Here is a 19050-nt window from a genome sequence, read left to right as displayed (position 1 = left end):
TACTATGCGAGTATTTAATGAGCAAAATAAAGTTAAAAATACCAAGACAGGAACAATAGTGGGGGAAAAACCCCAAACAAGTGGAAGATGCCCCATCCCAGGAACTGTTCAAAACCAGGCTGGATGGCACTCTGAGCAACCAGGTCTAGTGGGAGGTGTCCCTGCCCATGGCAAGGGTGTTGGAATTAGATGATCTTTAAGGTCCCTTCCAACCCAAACCATTCTGTGACTCTCTGATCAGTAGCAGGTTGGTCCTGTCCATTCCTGTCATCATCTCTAGCTTTATGGAAAGGAAACTCCAGAGCAAAAGTTATATGGGTCACAAACAACAAAAAGACTGAATTGGCCCATTTTTCATATTTGGCTCAGTACACTCACTAAAGTCCTTTTTCATGTCCTAGCAATTATTCTGCCACTGCTAATATTAAAATAAAAAGAATTTGGCCCCTTACCATGTTCCAAAATATTTATCTTGTGACTCTTTTTACCACATTATTTGTAAATTCAAGCAGAACTTTCCAAAAGTCATAACTTCTTTTCAGATAGAAGAAACAGTACCTAGAAAGCTGATTTGCCTCTTTTCTTCTTCTTTATGTCTCGACTATCTTACCATTAAATAAAAATGTTAAATGTAATTTTATATATGAAATATAACCAGTTTTGAAATAAAAATGCATATTGACTGTGTCTGTAAACACAATTAAACTTCAAGGTTAAAACATTTTATGTCCCTATATGACCACGAATTCACATTTTAATAACCTGCCACTATAACTGTCCCATAAAAAAGACCACTTAGGACACCTCAGCATGAGTGTAGCAGTTGAAAAAAAAACCCCTCTTCCAAATGCCTACAAGTATAACCAAGCATTTATTTCTTAAATCCTTTTATTGTCTGAAAAGTTTTGGTCTGAACAAGAGAAAACAGTCTCCACTGAGCTTTGTTCACCTGTATAATAACTGTCTGAAGCAATATTGAAAGCAGAATGGCTTGACATACTTCGAGATTTGAGGCATAACACCGGCAAGCAGATTCAGCCACTGAAATAATGTTGCAAGATTACAGGTACCCTAACATTAGACTCAAAACTACATCTTCATAGAAGGCTTTAAAGGATATTACAAAGCAATTATTTACAAAACAGCAATTAGAAAAGAAGAGGCATACAGCAAGTTTAAACCATAACACACATCAAAGAGAGTACAAGGTACTGATCCCAAAATAAAAAGTAGTAGTCATGAAGATCTTTTAGTATTAGTTTATAAAACTCAGATCATCATCTAAAATTTATCCAGCAACACATCCTGGGAAGGCTCAACATTAAGCTGCAGGGGAAAGGAAGGAAAATGAGCACACTTACATTTGATAAACAGAGGAGACCAAAAAAACCCCTCTTACCTGCACATCTGCATACAAAATTGTCCAACTGCAGGCACACTCACACTGACCTGTGAAACAGGCAAAATCCCAGAAGAGGGTGACCTAAGAAGCCCCCAGAAATGCAGTCTGGATGTCCCAGAGTGGCTCAGAGAAAGGACAACTGTGTTGATGCAGTGTTTTGCTAACCTAACCCTTCCCAAGCCCACTTCTGGAACATGGGGTCAGGGAAGGTGAATCTGCAGCTAGATCTGCATTAAATTGATCAGGAAGCAATATGCTGCAACAGGATGGATGTATAATCTGTGCTGATCTCAGTCAGTGAGGCAGCATGTGTACAGAGATTCAGGATCAAAACATGCACTTTGAAAGGAAGGTTGCCCTTGTGTGCTGATGCAATGCATTTGTTCAAGTACAAAAACACCAGAAACATTTTCTTCTCTGTTTATATGGAAGTTAGAAGTTATCTAAACACAGAACACGTACTTTTAACTTTCTAATTAAGAGTCATTAATAAATGTAACCAAAGATCAGAATGACGCCATGGGTAAAGAGCATTCAAATAGACTTAGAACATACACATGCCTTTCTGTGTTATAGGTAATATATTATTAATATAAATAGCAGCCTATCACTTATTCCCTTAATTACACAGGAAAGTTCATAGACCAAATCACTGGTCTTCACTGTCACTGACAATATTTATATACCTACCAAAGCTCTGCTTAAGCAGCACAATAAGTAGCTTTACCTAACAACGAACAGCTATGGAGATTGCAAAAACAAATATACCCTTTCCATGATAATTTGTATTCCTGGCTTTCTCTTTCAAGTGCTGGAACATGCAGTCTACAAAAGGTCTTTAAAGAGGAAGACAGGAAAAAAAAATTTCCCCTTTGAGTTCTTAAAAAGGAAGTAGTGGTTGACAACTGTAAGTGAAAGTGTTGTATTACTTCCACCCTTATGGAATTAGGAACATTTTTATGCCATTCATTTCATGTTTCTTTTCCTCCAGAAATTCTTCTTAAATTTACCTGACACATTTTGATACTAATTTTAAGTTACACTATAAGAGAAGTACTCCAGGTAAGCATAATACTAAATTCTAACTATACATACATACACTGGAAGTTAGAAACCTAAGATAACAGCAACCCAGGCTAATGTACCAGCTAATATACCTGGTACTGACCTCAAAAACTTACTTCCTGCTAGGGATCAGTTCTGTACACAAAATTCTCTACCAAGACCACAAGCAACCTCAATTCATTAGACCTGCTGCGGGCCAGCAGACTGGACTGGACAATCTCCTGAGGTACACACCAACCTTCATTATCCTCTGCCAGTTCATCCATGTCATAGGATTTGCTGTCCTTGTTCACAGTACTGTAACTTCACTCAAAAATAGATACCATCCTAACTACTTAATGACCAAAACTTCTGGAATCCACAGAAACAAAAAGAGCTTCATCCAACTTATTCCTTGTCCCTTAAAGTATGAGCTAATATTGACATAACCTTAAAATCCTCTGGCATCCAGCAAGAGGAATCCCTGTAATGTAAGAACACAACAAGTAGTTACCTACAGAGATCACAGACCCGCAAAAATAACTTGGCTGCAGAATGGATTCTTTCACAATCAGATATAAAAAACAAAGCTTATTTTTTTTAAATAACAGTTCAAAACATGAAGAATTACAAATAATTCATTATGTCTCCTGAAAGTTTTCGGTCTTCAAGCACCTGGAAACAGTAGGTATAAGTGCAAAACCCTGCAATGGCAGAATAAAATCACAAGTAATACTACAGAAACTGATTTGCAATTCTATTGCCTGTAAGTTCTGGCATAACTATGACAACATCAACAAAAAGAGAGAATGACAGTTAATTGTGCCACAAGTTACTGGGAAAGGCCACCAGGATATTCAAAGGCAAAAAGGTAGGCAAGCTAAATTCTCAGGTTTGCAGAACCAAGAAATCTAGCTTCTAACCTACAAAATTAAGCATTACACTTCAAGAAAACCAATAAAAAAACCCAAAAAACCAGAAAGCAAGGCATAGTCAAGCTCTGCTGGGGTGAGGTTAAACAAGCAAAAAAAACAGACCATCGATAACTAAGGCAAAGACTAAGTTTGAAACAAATCAAGGTTTAAACTTCAGCTCACTCCACTTCCAAAAAAGGAACAATTTTGGAAAAATTCCATTTAAGTGCAAAAACTTCCGTATCAGATAAGACTAATGACATATGCAGATAGCAGCAGCCAGTACCAAATGTCTTCAAAAGAACTTGCTGTACAAATATCTATCTGGCCCATTACAGAGCTTTTCATCTTATTTGAAACATAACATTTCTAGTCCTTCCTTTAAGAAGGGTATTACATGATACATGGTTACATGCATCCATAACTTTTCTATCTTAAGTTCTTGCATATGGAAGAAATACTACAAGTGCAATTATGACAATATGCAGCACTAGTAACTTAATTCTTAGATTTCTAGTCAATACTATCTTAACACAAGAGCAAAAGATCACCCTTCTGTTCTTATATAGGTTTTATACATATATGAGACATTGTCTGCTTTCTGTATTGAAGACTTTCTGTAATAAATATTTTCATCACATTTGAATTATCATGTGAAAACTAAAATTAAAGATATTCCTACTGGGGAAAAACTTACTTTAACATAGCACAATACTGTCACTATTTTTTGTATTTATTTACAAGTTCTCAAATTTTACACTACTACAACATTTGCAATTGAATCTATCTACTCTTAATTCTTTCCAATCGTTGACTAATGTTGTTTTATAACCTAAAAGTTCTATGCATAGCATGTATTTCCCTTCACTACACACAATAGTTCAACTATCAATAGTCATGTTCCTTAGCTCTGCAAAGATCTTACAAACTCCTCATGCCCTAAACTACTCTTAATTAATCCCTGTACTTTTTATGTTTATTTTTTACAAAATTAAAAAAAAAAAAAAAGAAGTCAAACTCCTGCTAGCATTTTCTGTGTTTTTCCACTCAACTACAGTGTTACTACAGGATTTTGGACTTTCTATTATAAGCCTGCTGGAAGTTCATAATTTATTTATACTTTCTCAAGACTGAAATAAACTCTAAGGCATTACTCAATCACACACAAGTCTGGTACAACACAACAGGAAAATTGTATCCAATTAATTGTCTGGCTCCAGCACAATGATTTTCATTTTCAAGGAGGAAACTGTTCTGAGCCCCTGGCAGAGAGATACGTCTTATTGCAAGATGGTTACAGGCCATCTCTCTGCCTGATGTTCCCATTCCTAGAGCAGACTGAAAAAACACTTGCCTATATTCAACAAAAATGTGACAATGCTGAGCCTTTTTCCAAAAATTCTGCCACAACAGAAATGTTTCTAGAAAGACAGACAAGTTGGGTAAATTAATGCATGGTCACAGTAAGATCTAACAAAATTCAGAGCTCTTGGATAATCCAAACTCACTTCAAGTGAATAACATTAACAGGAAGCAAGTATTGATGCAATTCAAAAGAAAATCCAGAGACAATAAATAGTCATATAATTTAGTAGCAATAGACTGTAAAATTGCTAGCTAGAGGGATGGAGACAGCATTCTTTCTTCCTTTTCACTGTCCTGGTTCCAAAAACACTCATCATTTTCCCTTAATGTTATCTATTAAAAGAAATTACAAAACCCAAAAGGCAACAAAACAGCTGAGTATGTATCAACACATTTTGCAGAAATCTAGCTAGATCAGACTCAAATCAACACAACCAAAGTATCACAGTGACACAGACACTCCTCACCCACACGGCCCTTTACAGCATACATAAATTCAGTTACTTTCATTAGATAAATAAGCAAATGAAGCTGTCACATATATTATGAAAAATGAGAAGATAAAGCCAAATCAAAGTATTTCTCCAGTGCCATGTAAATCCACCTGCAAATGATCACTGGATTGCCCAACTAACACATAAGAAAGTAAAAAAATCAGTAACAACCTTATATAACGAAAATGTAGGGAAGCAAGGTTTTGCATTTATAAGCCTGGGACTAGGTACAAACCCAAACCATCCCATAAGAAATCTAAGGAAAACACATTTACTGGCCTTGATTCCAGCTAAGTAACCCGATTCATTTGAGGTTTGTAAAAATTCATTGCAAATACAAAAGGGATTTTTGTTTGTTTTTAAAGCCTAATCAATGTGTTGGTGTTCCTGGCTCAGGATAGATGCAGCATGACTGCAATGGATCAGCTCCAAGAATTACAGTATTAACTCTGCAGCAGTGGCTCTAGATGGTATCTCTGCAGGGAAATCCTTGTCAGCACTGACTTACCTCTACTATAAATGGCTGCCCTCACTCCTACACCAGCTCCTAAAACCATGGGGCTGAAGATGGTTGAAAGCAAGAGCTCCCTACCCCATACTATTCTCATGATCATATCAGTGTAAAATGGGATGGTTCATTCAGGGTGAAAAGCACTTACATAAAAATATTAACAGGTGTATGTGAGGGCTGCCTGACATCACCCTCTTACCAGAAGTACCTAAGCACTGGTGTTTCACCTCTGTGCATTACAGCAAATCCCAGGTCAGTCCCCCAGGGCACTTGGAACATTCACTGTTTCGAAGACAATGTCTTCAATGCAGACTGTAAGCATACAGAAACATCAAGAGTACTGAAAAATAAAACATCCGTTCATCTCTCGGACAACAATCCTAACAGAAAGTTGAAAAGATATAATAGAGGAAAAAACAAATAACAGACACTACATCTATCAAAATAAGTGCTACTGATACATGGGAAACTAAACACAACTTTATATAGATCAGCACTAAATAGGCAAGAGTATCACACAGGATTCTCTACTGGAAGCAGCAGGAAAAAAATATTCCCACCAAAACCCCGCAATTCCAAATACTATTTTTCATATCCCACTTAGTTTTTAAAGACAAATTTACTAAAATACTTCTGAACAAACAGAACATCCACAGAAAATGTTCTGTGCTTTCCTGCCTCATGCCAAGTTCTCAATATCCACAAAACATTTTATGTAATGTAAAGCAAGTAACATATTTCCTCTTTACTAATTTTGTTTGCTTTCTTTCATATCAATTTACTTTACTCCCTAGTACAATACAGCAAAAAAAGACTATCTAATCTCAACTCCTGTTTGTCAATGTATTTCTTGCATTAGTGGTCCAAAATTAAGTGCAGTATGCTAGGCAGGGTCTAATAAGCTGCAAAGAGTTCTTCCTTTCCAAGCGCAGCCTCGTGCTTGTCCTGAGGCTCCTGTCTGCCCCTTCAGTCAGCAGGGCAGGTCCCAGTGAGTGGCAGCCCTGCCCTTGAGCAGCCCAACTCACCCCCACCACACCGACACTCACAGGCTTGGTGTCATCCCAAACACAACCAGAGTAAACGTCACCGAGTCCTTCAGATCACTTTAAACTGGCTGTGCCTTTGGGCTGGTTGTTTTCAGTTGCTGGGGTTTGGTATGATTGGTTGGGTTTTCCTTCTTGGATTTTTGGTTGGTTCTTTTGGCGTTTGGTTTTTTGAGGGTTTTACTGGGTGGGGAGAGGGAATCTGTTTTGTTTTTGTTTTCTTTAAGTATTTTGTAGTATTTTTGTCTCACATATTATAAGTCTAGAAGTCATAATGCACAGCTGTAACAAATTTCCTTTACTGTTACAGGGACCACGGATTTCAATATGCTACTTACCACTTCCATCACCTATATATGAATGTGCTCAATTCAATTCGTATCCACTTTGAATTAAATGAAAACAACAGCATTAGCTACCATTAACACATCAACTTGTGCCTACACCGTTTTTTTCAGTTATTAAAAATGACTGGTTCTTTGGGGTGCTTTTGATCTAAGAAAATATTTTTCACAATTTCTCAGAGCCTTTGGTAAACTGTGGCAATGAATTCCCTATAAAAGGTACTTATAATAGGAACTCACAACAATGTCAGGTGCTGAATAATTTGAGATTTTGAAAGCCTGGATATCTATTTGGAAGCTTCAGGTTTCTCCTAAGAGCTTCTACAACATCTGTCAGAAGCATTTCAGCCTGGAAGTCACATACAAATTCTCAAAGGTCTTCCACTTGCTTATTTTTAGAAATGAAAACAAAACCCAAAAAAACAAGTTTAAGATTATTTCAGTTACACAATTTTTAAGAGTTTCTTCCCATATGCAGTTATTTGAGCTGAACAAACACATTTAGATTTTCTGAAGTATAGCCCACTTTTTCTTTCACTTTGATTCACACTTTTTGGAACACTCCATACTCAGCACAACATCTACTTCCTACGTATATAGTGAGTCACTTTTATAGGCACCTATAAAAAACCCAGATTCATTAACTTGTAATTACTAAAAAAAAAAAAAAACAAAATGAATTCTAATTATAATATTCTAATGTTATCATTGCATGAAAAATCCACTAGTTAACTAGGAGTTATTATGCTGTATCTACAAACACAGGCAGGAAGAGGCATTGCACTGGTTGTCTATAAAAATATTACTATGCACAGAAAAACTCCAAGAAAATCCCACCACCATCTCCTTCCACCTTTATCATACACACACTTAGGCTTACATTTATGTTTAAAATATTTTAAAAAGCAAATCCAACTTTAAGTACCTTCTTTTAATTCCTATGTATTGGTGATCTTGAAAACTCATTCTATTTGCAACCTTAATAATGCTAGTGTTACATAGACATTATCTCCCTGGGCAAATAACTTTTTTCATGCATAATTAAAGCACCTTTATACAAAAGAAACATTCACATCTTCCAGCTGTAAGTAACATGTTATCTTCAGCTTAGTTCTACTTATGCAACGTATTTCAGCTCATACCTTCCTCTGCCTTAGGAAAAAAATTCTGTACTACTTTCGTTGGCATAGCTTATTGATGCTCCCTCTCTTCAGGTTCTACCCCTGTTTACAGATAATACTGACAAAATTGTTTATAGACTATGTAGTAAACAGGATCACTCACATGATTCACTAAACAAAATAAAACTCCAAGCCCTCATTAAAAAAAAAAAAAAAAAGAGTAATAAGTATAACTGAAAGGCAGTTCAAGAGGCAACAGAGCCTGGACTGAGTGACTGGTAGTGCCCAAAACTGTTATTGCCAAAGTCCACAAGTTATGAAACTGTAGTCCCAGATCATTAACAAACTATTTTGAAATATCTGAAGGTTTTTTCTCATTACTAAATGAACATTTGAAGGTCTTTTATATTTTGAAAAATCCAGAATTGATGAATGCCCTATATATAAGGTTCTAAGAAATGTTTACTAATACTCTGACAGAGAGAATTTCTGCAGGTTTAAATATAGGTCATTGATAGGATAATGACAATTTCCTAAATGAGATGTGCTTATTAGCAGTTATGTAAACAATGATAATAGATGTTCCTGCACGTAAATGTTCTGGCATGTTTTTGTTTATATTTTGAAACCACCACAAAATTTTTTTAAGTAGTTCTTGTAATTCAAGATCATGCCTGTATTTCTCAGTATCTTCTACCTGCTTTTTCACAACAGCATTTGATACCTATTATCTCTAATGGTACATTTCCCTCACCCCTCCAACTGTCTCACAGTTCACCATTCCAATACTCAACCAGATCAAAAGCCCGACCATACAGCCAGCAAACAAGCATCAAATCTGAAATTCTCCTCACTGCTATACCCGTGCTTTAAACCTTTACAGCACCACATCTAACATGAAGTAGGAGTGGATTCCAGGGCATGATCACAAACCCATTCTTTAGTTGTTTACTATCGCTACAAATGCCTACCTTGGCAAGTTTCATCAGACCTCTGTCAAATCTTCACATGATGTTATTTCCAGAACAATCAAATATAATCCTTTTAATTACTGCTACTACTAAGTTGCTATTTTAAAACAGGTAAGTGAGCAAGCATACGAATTTTTACCTATATTAGAGGAGCCAACGCTAACTGAAATTTAAAAACAAACAAAAATCCTCATAGCTGACGTTTTTTGAAGCTTGTCTATTAGTTAGCAGACTTGCTCGACACTCAGTGCTTTGTCAAATTAACCATCTTGAAAATGACGGACCATATTTGTAACCATAAAGCACATGGGGGTCTTAAAATCTTGATAAGTCATAAGAAACGTCGATAAAAAGCTATATGCATAATACGTTTTAATTTAAAAACAGAGCAATAACTTGGAACATTTTACTTTGTTGAATCAAACAAGAAAGGTTAAAGACTAAACTGAAAGTATTTCAAACACTTAAGTTTTCTAGAATCCAAGAATGCAGATCACATACACAATAGAGCCAAAGCAAGATGCTTAATGAAACGTTTAATACAGATAGCAGTTTGCACAATTACCGGCAGGTAACTTGAAAGCCTTAATCTAGCCTTAAGAAATTAAATGCTTGTCTTGTCCCATCACGTCGAAGTATTGCGTAATATAGGATAGTTAACAATGGAATGTTTAAGAACTTTTACTGCCTTTTACTGCTTCTCATGCTGTGTCATACTACTGAAAAAATCTGCATGAATTACAGACCATATTATTCTTAAAATCCAGGGCTACACTGACTGCATATCACAGGAGGACTTGGTGTGAAGCTAAAAAACCAGCTGACTTAGTTCATGTTAAGTTCTAGAGCATAACATCAATGTAATTGGAAATAAAATACAGTGCTGAGCAACTGCAGTCTGCCCTTTGTTAATTTTTCGCTGGATATTTAAAATTAACTTGACAGTCATTAAGTAAAACAACTTTACTTGTCCCAGTTCAATCCCTAGTGGACAAAACATGCACTACAGGACCCCTCAATTTTGCTTAACAAGACTGCCAGACTTTAGAGAGGAACACTTAAGAACACAGGATGTATTTTAAAACCATTTTCACTTACAATAAGACTATTTCACGAATGCCACCCATTACACTCCTGTTGCCAGTAATAAGCCTCCTATTGGAACCAACAAAATACTCCACCAAATTTCAAAAGGACAAGTAAGAAGAGTGTCAAATAAGAAGAGTATCTTTTTAAAATCCATTTTTCAACACTTCTCATGATCAATTTTCACACATTGATAAAACAGCGGTTTCTCTGCATTTGGAAAAAAATACTATTACACCACTATATCAACACAATGTACTTTCACATTTGCACATCTCACCTCAAATTCACCTATTTCCAGTAATAAATAAGCAAAACCTTTCAACTAACCATTTTCAACTGTTAGTTTCATATACTTTTCACAATATTCAAAGTTTCTGCTTAGTAAGAAATTACCAACTTACCTGGAAAATTACCACTTCAAAACAAATCTTACTCCTGCCCTATGCAACCATATTTACAACAGCAAAACCAGAGTGATCCGCAATCTACAGGGACTTGCTAAAACAAATGGGCAGTTTCAGTGTTTTTAAACGAACATCTTACCTTGCCTGTCTTGTGATCAAACCAGACAAGAGCATGGTTCCTGGACAGCACTTTGCAGTCAAACGTGGCATTGTTCTGGGCTGGCCGGCAGCGAGCCACGGAGCGGCCGATCTTGACAGGCTCGTCCAGGTAGACATGACGCTCCTGAAACGGGTGGGAGTTCGGGCGGCAAGTGAAGATGGCCAAGGCTGAAGGCATCGAGGACAGATTGTGGTTGCCACACCAACCAGAGATGAAGAGAGCCTCTTCTGATGCAGACCGTCCTCCACAATTTTAAAAACACCTCCACAGCAACTTTATATTAAAGCAGGACAAATATTATCATATGAGAGGCCTAACAACTCATTATTTCAGTGTGTAAACTAATTCTGGCAATAATCCAGTGAAAAAGTCCCATTATGTCTTTTAATATCAGCAGTGGCCCAAAAAAAGTCTAAAATGTACAACTTTCAATCCATCCTCCTCTGGAAGAATAGGAAAAAGCATCTGATTCCTTCAGAGAGAAGCAAAGGCCCCGTGAAAGAAGGATACAACGTCTTAAATCCAAGTAGATGAGTCATACAAGTACTTTTGTTTGTAACCTCAACTGCCTTGTTCCCACCCCCCTTCCGTAAACAACACTGACCAAAAGTCTGACCAATGCAACATTGAAGCAAGAAAAGGTTTAGGGAAGGGGGATGAAGGAGAAAGATTAGTGTCCTCTCACACACGGCACAGATCAGGAACTGGAAGGTGAATACAAAGCCCTCGTTCCACAACAGGGACCTAATGGTTCACCCAGCAATCCGCATTTCACCATCTTCCTGTGTTAAACCCCAGCAGAATAGGTGGTCCTCGATATAGGATGGAGTGCGAGAATTACACTGGTTTTCTCCCTTACACCAGATAAAGCTGAACTGGTCTACAGCTTCTGGGAGCCGCTCAGATAAGGAACTTGATAAGGCATGGAGAGGCTCCCAACTCGCCTTCTCCCGGGGACAAACCAGCGCGTGGGAAGGGTTCTTGGGGCCGGCCCGCGAGGTGCCCTGACAGGTCGCTCCGCGGCGGCGGCTCCGGCAGCGGCGGGGTCGGTGCGCGTCCCTCGCGGCGGCTCCGCGGTGCTGTAACGGGGGCTGCCCCGGCAAGTGCCGGCCGGGAGCCCCGGCGCGGGGCGCGGCGGCGGCGGCGGCTCCGCTCAGCCCCTCCGCAGGTGACTGCGCATGAGGCGGGCCCGCTGCGCACCCCCGCGCTCTCCGCCCGCCCAGCGCGGCTCCGCTGCCCCGGCGGCGGGAGAGGCCTGGCGGCCGGGCCCGGCCGCTCCCGCTCGGTCGCTCTGCCGCTCAGGAGGCCACCGGCCGCGGGAAGTTTCCTCCAACCTGCGGGGCCCAAAACAAACCGGGTCAGGCGCGTCCCTCGGCGCGTCCCCCCGCGTCTCCTCGGCCCCGCGGGCGGCGCGGGACGCGCCCCGCTCCCCCCTTACCTTGCGCGCAGCCGCCGCCATAGCGCCTGGAGCCCTTCCCGGTGTGGCCGCGGCGGCGGGGCCGGGCGGGGCGGGGCCGGGGGCGGGCAGCGTGCGCACCGGCGGGGCCCGCGCATGCGCCTCGCGCGCGGCGAGGCTGCGGCACGGGCGGGCCCCGCCCCGCTCCGGGCGGCGGGGAGGGGGCGGCGGGCCGGAGGGAGCGGGGCGCGGGGCGCGGGGTGCTCCTCCCGAAGGGCGCGGCTGGGACGAGCCGGCACGGGGCAGGTCGCTGAGGTGAGTGAGCCCCGGCCCCCTGCCGTCGCTTTGCCCTCGCTGTTCTCAGCTCGGGAGGGAGGGGGCGAGCAGAGCCCGTCAGCTCTTATAAATAAGCGGGAAGGAGTGGCCCCAAGTTGTGTCAGGGGAGGTTTAGGTTGGATTTTAGGAGAAGGCTTTTCACCCAGAGGGTGGTCGAGCACTGGAAATAGGCTCCCCAGGGAAGTGGCTGTGGCCCCAAGACTGCCAGTTCACAAACCTTTTGGCCAAAGCTCTCAGCTCTCAGGCACACGGTGGGATTCTTGGCAGGCACCGTGCGCAGGGCCGGGAGTTGGACTCGATGACCTGATGCCAACTCAGGATGTTCCGTGGTGCTGTGAACGTGCGCAGCTCAGAGGAGCAAGCTGGGGTGACACGTTCTCAGCAGAGCTTGCGTGAGAAACTGCAAGAGTCTCCTGAACATCCTCCTGCTTCCCCTGTGCGCGTCTGGTCGTTTTATGACGGCAGATTAAAAAGCTCGGGAGCCGCGGTGTGGTTTGACGTGTCCTGGCGCCGGAGGAATGCAAACATGCCATGTTTGCCATGTCTTATTGCAGGTTGGCAGCTGGAGCAGGGGCACTCCTGGAGCAGTGGCTGCAGGCACAGGACTGAGGTGGGGTCACTGGTGCTGTGTCTTCCTTCAGTACACCACGGAGCATCATCCAAGGTCATATTTATGCCTGTTTTCTAGAAGCCAAGGAAAGGTCACTTGTCAAGGTCACCCGGTGCCAAACGAGTCTCTCCAGTCCAAATACATTTTTAATTCCGTCATTCTCTGTAAAGCAAACAAGTGGGAATTGTTGCTGTAAGATAGATGTTGGGGTCATGCCAGCACTATAATTACCCGGTGACAGGGTGTTAGGATTAGGGATATGGGAGATGGCAGAAAGAGCTGGCAGCCATGGAGGACAGGAGTGGAGCTGGGCCAGGCACTTCAGCAGTGGATAAGGGGAAAAGCAGGGATCAAGGTAAGGCAGGGCAGTGTATGAGACAAAGCATGTTTGGTGTGTTCTTAGTTGTAGCACAGTAAAATCTCAGGGCTGTCTTCATTTTTTTTTCCTTTTCTTTTTGACTACTCTGTGATTTGGGGAAAGGAGGTTAATTCATAACAGACTAGTTTTTTCCCCAACAATCCAGTGAGAAAACAACAGCAAAACTAGGCTGTAGATCTGTGTTTGAAACAGAGAAATGAAATCCAAGATTAAAGACAAGTCTGATTTTGTGAAGACAAAAACAAAAAACTGATAGGTGGAATGTTTAGAACTGTTTATCTGTAGTTTTAATTCTCCTGACAGGGAAAAAAAAAACCTGGCACATCCCTTAATGGCTTTCATCAGCTTATGAGATTGTACTACTCTGATAAATATAATCATAATTTGATTTTACTAATTTTTTTAGTAAGTGGAAATTTAGTGTGGCTGTTGCTTACAGCACACAGGGTGCCATAACTAATCAAAGGGAGAAGGAAAGGTATAAAAGGAAGGTGGAGAAAGTGGGAATAAATTTAGGTCCATTAGGAGTTACATTTGAGGGAATGAGTTGCAAAAGTAGAAATAATTGAGAGCACTTTGGAATTGCAAAGTGTAAAAAGTGGGGATAAAGGGTACTACAGGTGTTGGAATGAAAATAATGTTTCTGAGAGCATTTTTAATATTTTTGTGTACATGTTTAATGGAGAAAGGAGACTGAAAGTAAAATTAGAGATGAAAAAAATCCATTACCATCTAAGAGAATCAGGGAAAATAATAAACAGCAGTGGATACCTTTCTCTGATGTTATAAGTATTTATACTAACAATCATATAACTGTGCCATTTAAACTGTAAGCCACTGGCATATCATGTTTTCCTGAACCCTTCTTCATCCCCTGGAGAAATCCCACTCTGACAGGCTCACGCAATGGTATGAGAAAACCAGATGGCAATGGTATGTGCCTTTCTAGTTCTCTGGCGCTGCCAAATGGCTCATGTAACAGCTGAGCTGTACCCACTGCTCATCGAGGACATTAATCTGACCCTTCCTTCTCTGCATGGGTGCCAGCTCTCAGTGGAGCTGCGTGGGTGTAGTTATCCCTCAGGCTTTTCAGCTCCTATTTCAAATTGCCTGATGAGTTCAGAGGTTATCAGGGGCAGAGCCAAGGCTAAGATGAAAATACAGAAAGAGGTTGCATTCTGAAATGAGGATACAATTATTGAATGGGTGTTACGATGTGTCTGCTGCTTACCAGAAAGTGTCCATCCCAGACGTGTGGAAAGCAACAGGTGGATGCGGAGTTCCGTGTGAAGCGCTCGGCCGCTGTGCTGTCTCAGAGGATGAGGAGGGAGAAGTGTCAGCCCCTGTCTCGCTTCTGTCGCACAGCTGGAGCGGGCAGGGCGCCTCGCAGCCATGTTGGGTACGGGCAGCAGGAGCTCACCGTGCCCCTCCGTTTTCTGGGCAGGAAGTCCGTGGAAATGTTACCGTAGCCATCATAACTGCGGGCAGGAACAGCCTGCTCCGTGTCCATCTTGGGTAAGGGAAAGGGAGCTCTGCAGGGGACTGTCACTGTCACATCTGTCCCCTGCAGAGCTGCTGTCTGTTTCAGGCGGATGAAATGCAGCTTACATAGTTCATGTGCATACCTGAAAAACATCTGGATTTTGGCTTGAGTGTGTCAAAGTCTTAATGACTTGATGAAAAAATGAGATCTTTTGCTGAAGGAAGCCTGTCCTGAATTCTGAGCTAACTGACTTAGAAAGAAAAACACCGAGCAGCATTATAGGCAACTCAGTGCCAGATTTCTGCCTACGGAGCAATGATGGTCTAAAAGGCTTCCAAAATAATTAATATATATCAGACTGAGTTTTCAGTGCAGAGGTATGAACCAGTTGCTTAGCGGGAGATGCTGATTCCAGAGAAGTTGTTACATTTGAAATGACTGAGGCATGCTGTATAGCAAAAGTCCTATTTCTAGTGTAAAAATTAAGATGCAAACTGATAATGAAATCAGAATAAACAGATAAGGAGAAACTTGAAGATGCAGTTTTCTATTGAGTTCTCATCCCTGAAACTCATTCATCAACAATTTATCCAATCAGTTTTGTACTGATTTTCAGAAATACAAATTCCATGTATAATTGCCATACCGCATTTAAAATATTACAGTCTAAGAAGGCATTTTCTGCTGTATAGAGCAGTGTGGAAATATAAAGCAAAGTTTGAACTGTTACTTATATCCTTATGTATCTTTTGCAAAACAAACTTGCCTCAGACGTAGCTTCTAAAACATTCTGAACTGAGCTGTCAAAAAGAAGTTTTCTCCAGTGTTAAAAAAAGCGGTTCTAGATTTAGTGAAGGGGTTACACATTTGTATTTTAGTGCTATTCTTATTCTTTTGTTTCAGACTTATTTTCTGTTTGTGATCTTTTAACTCTCTGACTGGTTGTGTAAAAAAAAAGTGAGTTATCTTTCAGCATTAATTTTGACAGAATAAGCAACTACCAGTTTCATCCTCTCTTGTCAGGTAGGTTCTCCATTTATTCAATTTTCTTTCAGATCCTTCCCTGCTCCTATTTCTGGTTTGCATTAAAAAAAGGATTCACGTATCCAGTATACAAATGAGTGTCTTACCAACATAATATTTACATTAATGTAATATATGTAGTGAGCATATACTGAATGTACTATTCAATTTTGAATATGTAATAAATATGAATGTTTTATACAATGATTTAAAATCTATTATTATGTGCTATATATCCTATCTGTTTATATATATAATGTACATTGTATAGTATGTTGATACTACATGTATTTGGTATATATACATAAGTATAATGTAACATGCATACAATTAATACATGTTATGCTAATATATAGCTAATTTTACATGCAGTATTTTTTTATTTCAAATTAAATCAGGCAAGTTGAAATATCTGGCATTTTCACTGCTTTATTATTTTAGCAGAACATAGTCATCATGTGACCAGCTCTTATTTGCTTTTCTATTAATATATCAATTTAACAGTCAAAATTAATATTGACTTTTTTGAAATGTTTGATGTTTTCTGTGGCTATTTGAAAAATGGAAAAGATGCTTTAAAAATAATTATGACTTTTTGCATCTGTGTGTATTTAACTGAATGTATTTATTAGCCCAAATATAATTTTCAAATACAAATAAAATACTGCTTTAAATCTTGAGGCGGGGGATGGAGGGGAAGATGAGATGAGCAGATGATGTTTATGCAGTACTTTGGTGTTTCTCTGTGGATGTGAGCAGTCTGCACAGTCACTCCCTGCTGAAGCTGATGGAACCTGGCCAGCCAGCAGCCAACACAACATTTGCTGCTACCTGATAGAAACGATCCTGCTGAGAGACACAGGACAGCGCAGCTGTAGGAGCAAGATAAGAGCATGGAAGAAAGCAAGGCAGGCTCAAACACTGGCCAGTTGTGGATATTTAGAGCCCAGCTGTCCCACCTTGGCCTTTTCTCATTTTTATTCCAGCAACTGACATCAAGGGCATGCTTTTTCTAGCAGTGTCTCTTGTCCAAACCCTTCCAGATATTGACAGATGGCTGTATTTCTGCAAAACAAGGCAGAGTTCCTGGAGATTTGTAAGAGCACATTCCATATGCAGAGCCCTAGTGTTTTATGAGGCTTTATTGCAAGTTGTATCAAAATACTCTCAGTTAGTTGGTTCCCCAACTCTGAAATCTCTGCATTGATTCTTCTTGAAGAAGAAACTCAGATGTTTCTAAATGTTACAATACATGCAGAAATATTTTTCTTTCTCATCTGAAGGAAATAATCATATTTTGTCAAAACTAAAATGTATTTAAATTAGGTAAGTGAAAAATTTTTCTGAATCACTCTTTATTGGGAATATCGCCAGTAGGTAAGAATCCTTTCTTCTGTACTTTATCAGGGATCACATGTCTGTTCTCTTAACTTTCTCCTGACAAAAGACTTATTTTTTAAGCATCTAGTGGAATTAATTTACTGTTTACTAAAATGTATCACTCTTACTAAGTACTTTTATTATTATTATTTCACATAGATACACTTCTTATTCACATGGAAATTCAAAAAGAGGCCAGCAAATCTAGAAGGACATGCATGATGATAATAGCTAAAAATTTTGGTTTGCAAGAATATAAACAAGGGAAGACTTATAAGAGGCAGTGACATGAAATCTTTTAAACCAAGTGATAAAAACTTTTGGCTAGGCCATTTCAATTCTTAAATGGAAACAGCAAATGAAATTCCACTGAGACTCATTGCGCTGAGTTGAACTTAATAAAGTTCAGTCTTAGTCATGTCTTTTTGTCAGGAGTAATCTTCTACAGAATTTAGGAGTTAACTACTTGAAAAATATGTGAGTCTTGCACGGTATCACTGCAAAATACCTGAAGAAGCTGGAGACAGCGAGAGCCTTCCCACAGAGCCCTGCCTGCCTGAGGCTGCACACTGCAGAACCCCATTCCTATCTCAGTTTGTATCTAACATTCACTTCACTACTCATGGTGTATCATAACTGAAGGCTGCTGTATCTCAAGTTATTACCATGATAATTTTGTGTGTTATAATTTTGTGTGTTATATGTTTATTCATCTTTTGTCTAGAAAATTACTCCAGTGATCAAAGCATACTTTAATTTCTAGCAGTTTGCTTTCGATAGATAAACAAATGTTGTTAATGGGCCTTAAGGAAGCAGTGCATCTAAGGAGTCATACATTTTCTTTTAAGTACGTATAGATGTATTATCTTGGTTTTAATATTTGCAAGGAAAAAAAATGGCATGTAGTGATTCAGGTAGCATCTCATCTACACCTACTGCTGCTGACTGTTCTAGTAGTAGTCAACCAAAAGTCTAGTGTGAATAATTAAATTAAAAGAGGTCAGGAGTCTGGGGGAGATGCATGAATGATATTTTATTTTTCTCTTTATTGTTAAATAAAGTACCTATTTAGCCCTTTTAACTCTACAAAGTGTTTCATAATGAAATATAAATAGCTGTTGGACTGTGCTAAAAGAATATCTGAAAGCTCTTATATTATTAAAGAGCTCGGGCTTTGGCTAAGGCACTAAAAGAGGGTTTAAGAGATTTGGATGCTTTTTTTTATTACCCCAGTTTCCTGTGAGGGTGAAGCTGTCCAGCCACCAGCCAGAGGGGTATTTCCATGTGCCTCCCGTGCCGTGCTCAGCGGTGCATAGGACACGATGGAGACACACCGGTTAATTACTTGGCGGCCACGGGGTCCCCAGCAGGTGCTGTCACTGACACGTCCAAGAGAACAGAAAGCGGATTGATCCGTTGCCTGCGAGCTGCCGGGCGGGCCGCGCAGAGCGGGGCGGGCTCCCGGCCCGGAGCGGCGCCCGCAGCCCGAGAGAGGAGCCGCCCCCGGCCCGCCCCGCGCCGCCCGCCCGCAGGGGCCGGGCCGGGGCCCCGCAGCCTTCCCTGGCGGGCCGCGCGGGGGCG

The 19050-nt window shown here is 40.3% G+C and overlaps 2 protein-coding genes across 19 annotated transcripts in view; one reads left to right on the top strand and one right to left on the bottom strand.

Annotated features, from left to right (window-relative positions):
• The window catches only part of SLMAP (sarcolemma associated protein), an 80400-nt gene extending 68436 nt beyond the window's left edge, over window positions 1-11964 (bottom strand). For 7 of the 18 annotated variants that reach the window (XM_021532458.3, XM_077786112.1, XM_021532470.3 and 4 more), the window contains exon 1: window positions 10842-11962. In XM_021532458.3, coding sequence (XP_021388133.1) covers window positions 10842-11039 — 198 coding nt within the window. In that variant the 5' untranslated portion in view covers window positions 11040-11962. Of the gene's footprint in view, window positions 1-10841 lie in introns of all 18 variants that reach the window. The other 11 variants (XM_021532452.3, XM_021532499.3, XM_021532465.3 and 8 more) reach the window with 3 other exon arrangements.
• Window positions 11965-12414: 450 nt separating this feature from the next.
• LOC110471692 (uncharacterized) lies at window positions 12415-18543 on the top strand. The gene is made up of 3 exons (XM_031505980.2): window positions 12415-12573; window positions 13149-13204; window positions 14818-18543. Exons 1-3 carry the CDS (start codon window positions 12415-12417, stop codon window positions 15050-15052), a joined length of 450 nt encoding a protein of 149 aa, XP_031361840.2. The 3' UTR covers window positions 15053-18543.
• The last annotated feature ends 507 nt before the right edge of the window (window positions 18544-19050 follow it).

This window comes from Lonchura striata, chromosome 12, assembly GCF_046129695.1.
Source record: "Lonchura striata isolate bLonStr1 chromosome 12, bLonStr1.mat, whole genome shotgun sequence".
NCBI lineage: Eukaryota > Metazoa > Chordata > Aves > Passeriformes > Estrildidae > Lonchura > Lonchura striata.
Note: the sequence above shows the minus strand (reverse complement) of the source record. Positions and strands in the feature narration are given on the sequence as shown.

Coding starts and splice junctions, on each gene's coding strand:
- LOC110471692 (XM_031505980.2), top strand. CDS start 12,415: ATGCGCCTCGCGCGCGGCGAGGCTGCGGCACGGGCGGGCCCCGCCCCG. Junction 12,574..13,148: donor GCACGGGGCAGGTCGCTGAG/GTGAGTGAGCCC, acceptor GTCTTATTGCAG/GTTGGCAGCTGGAGCAGGGG. Junction 13,205..14,817: donor GCTGCAGGCACAGGACTGAG/GTGGGGTCACTG, acceptor GCTGCTTACCAG/AAAGTGTCCATCCCAGACGT.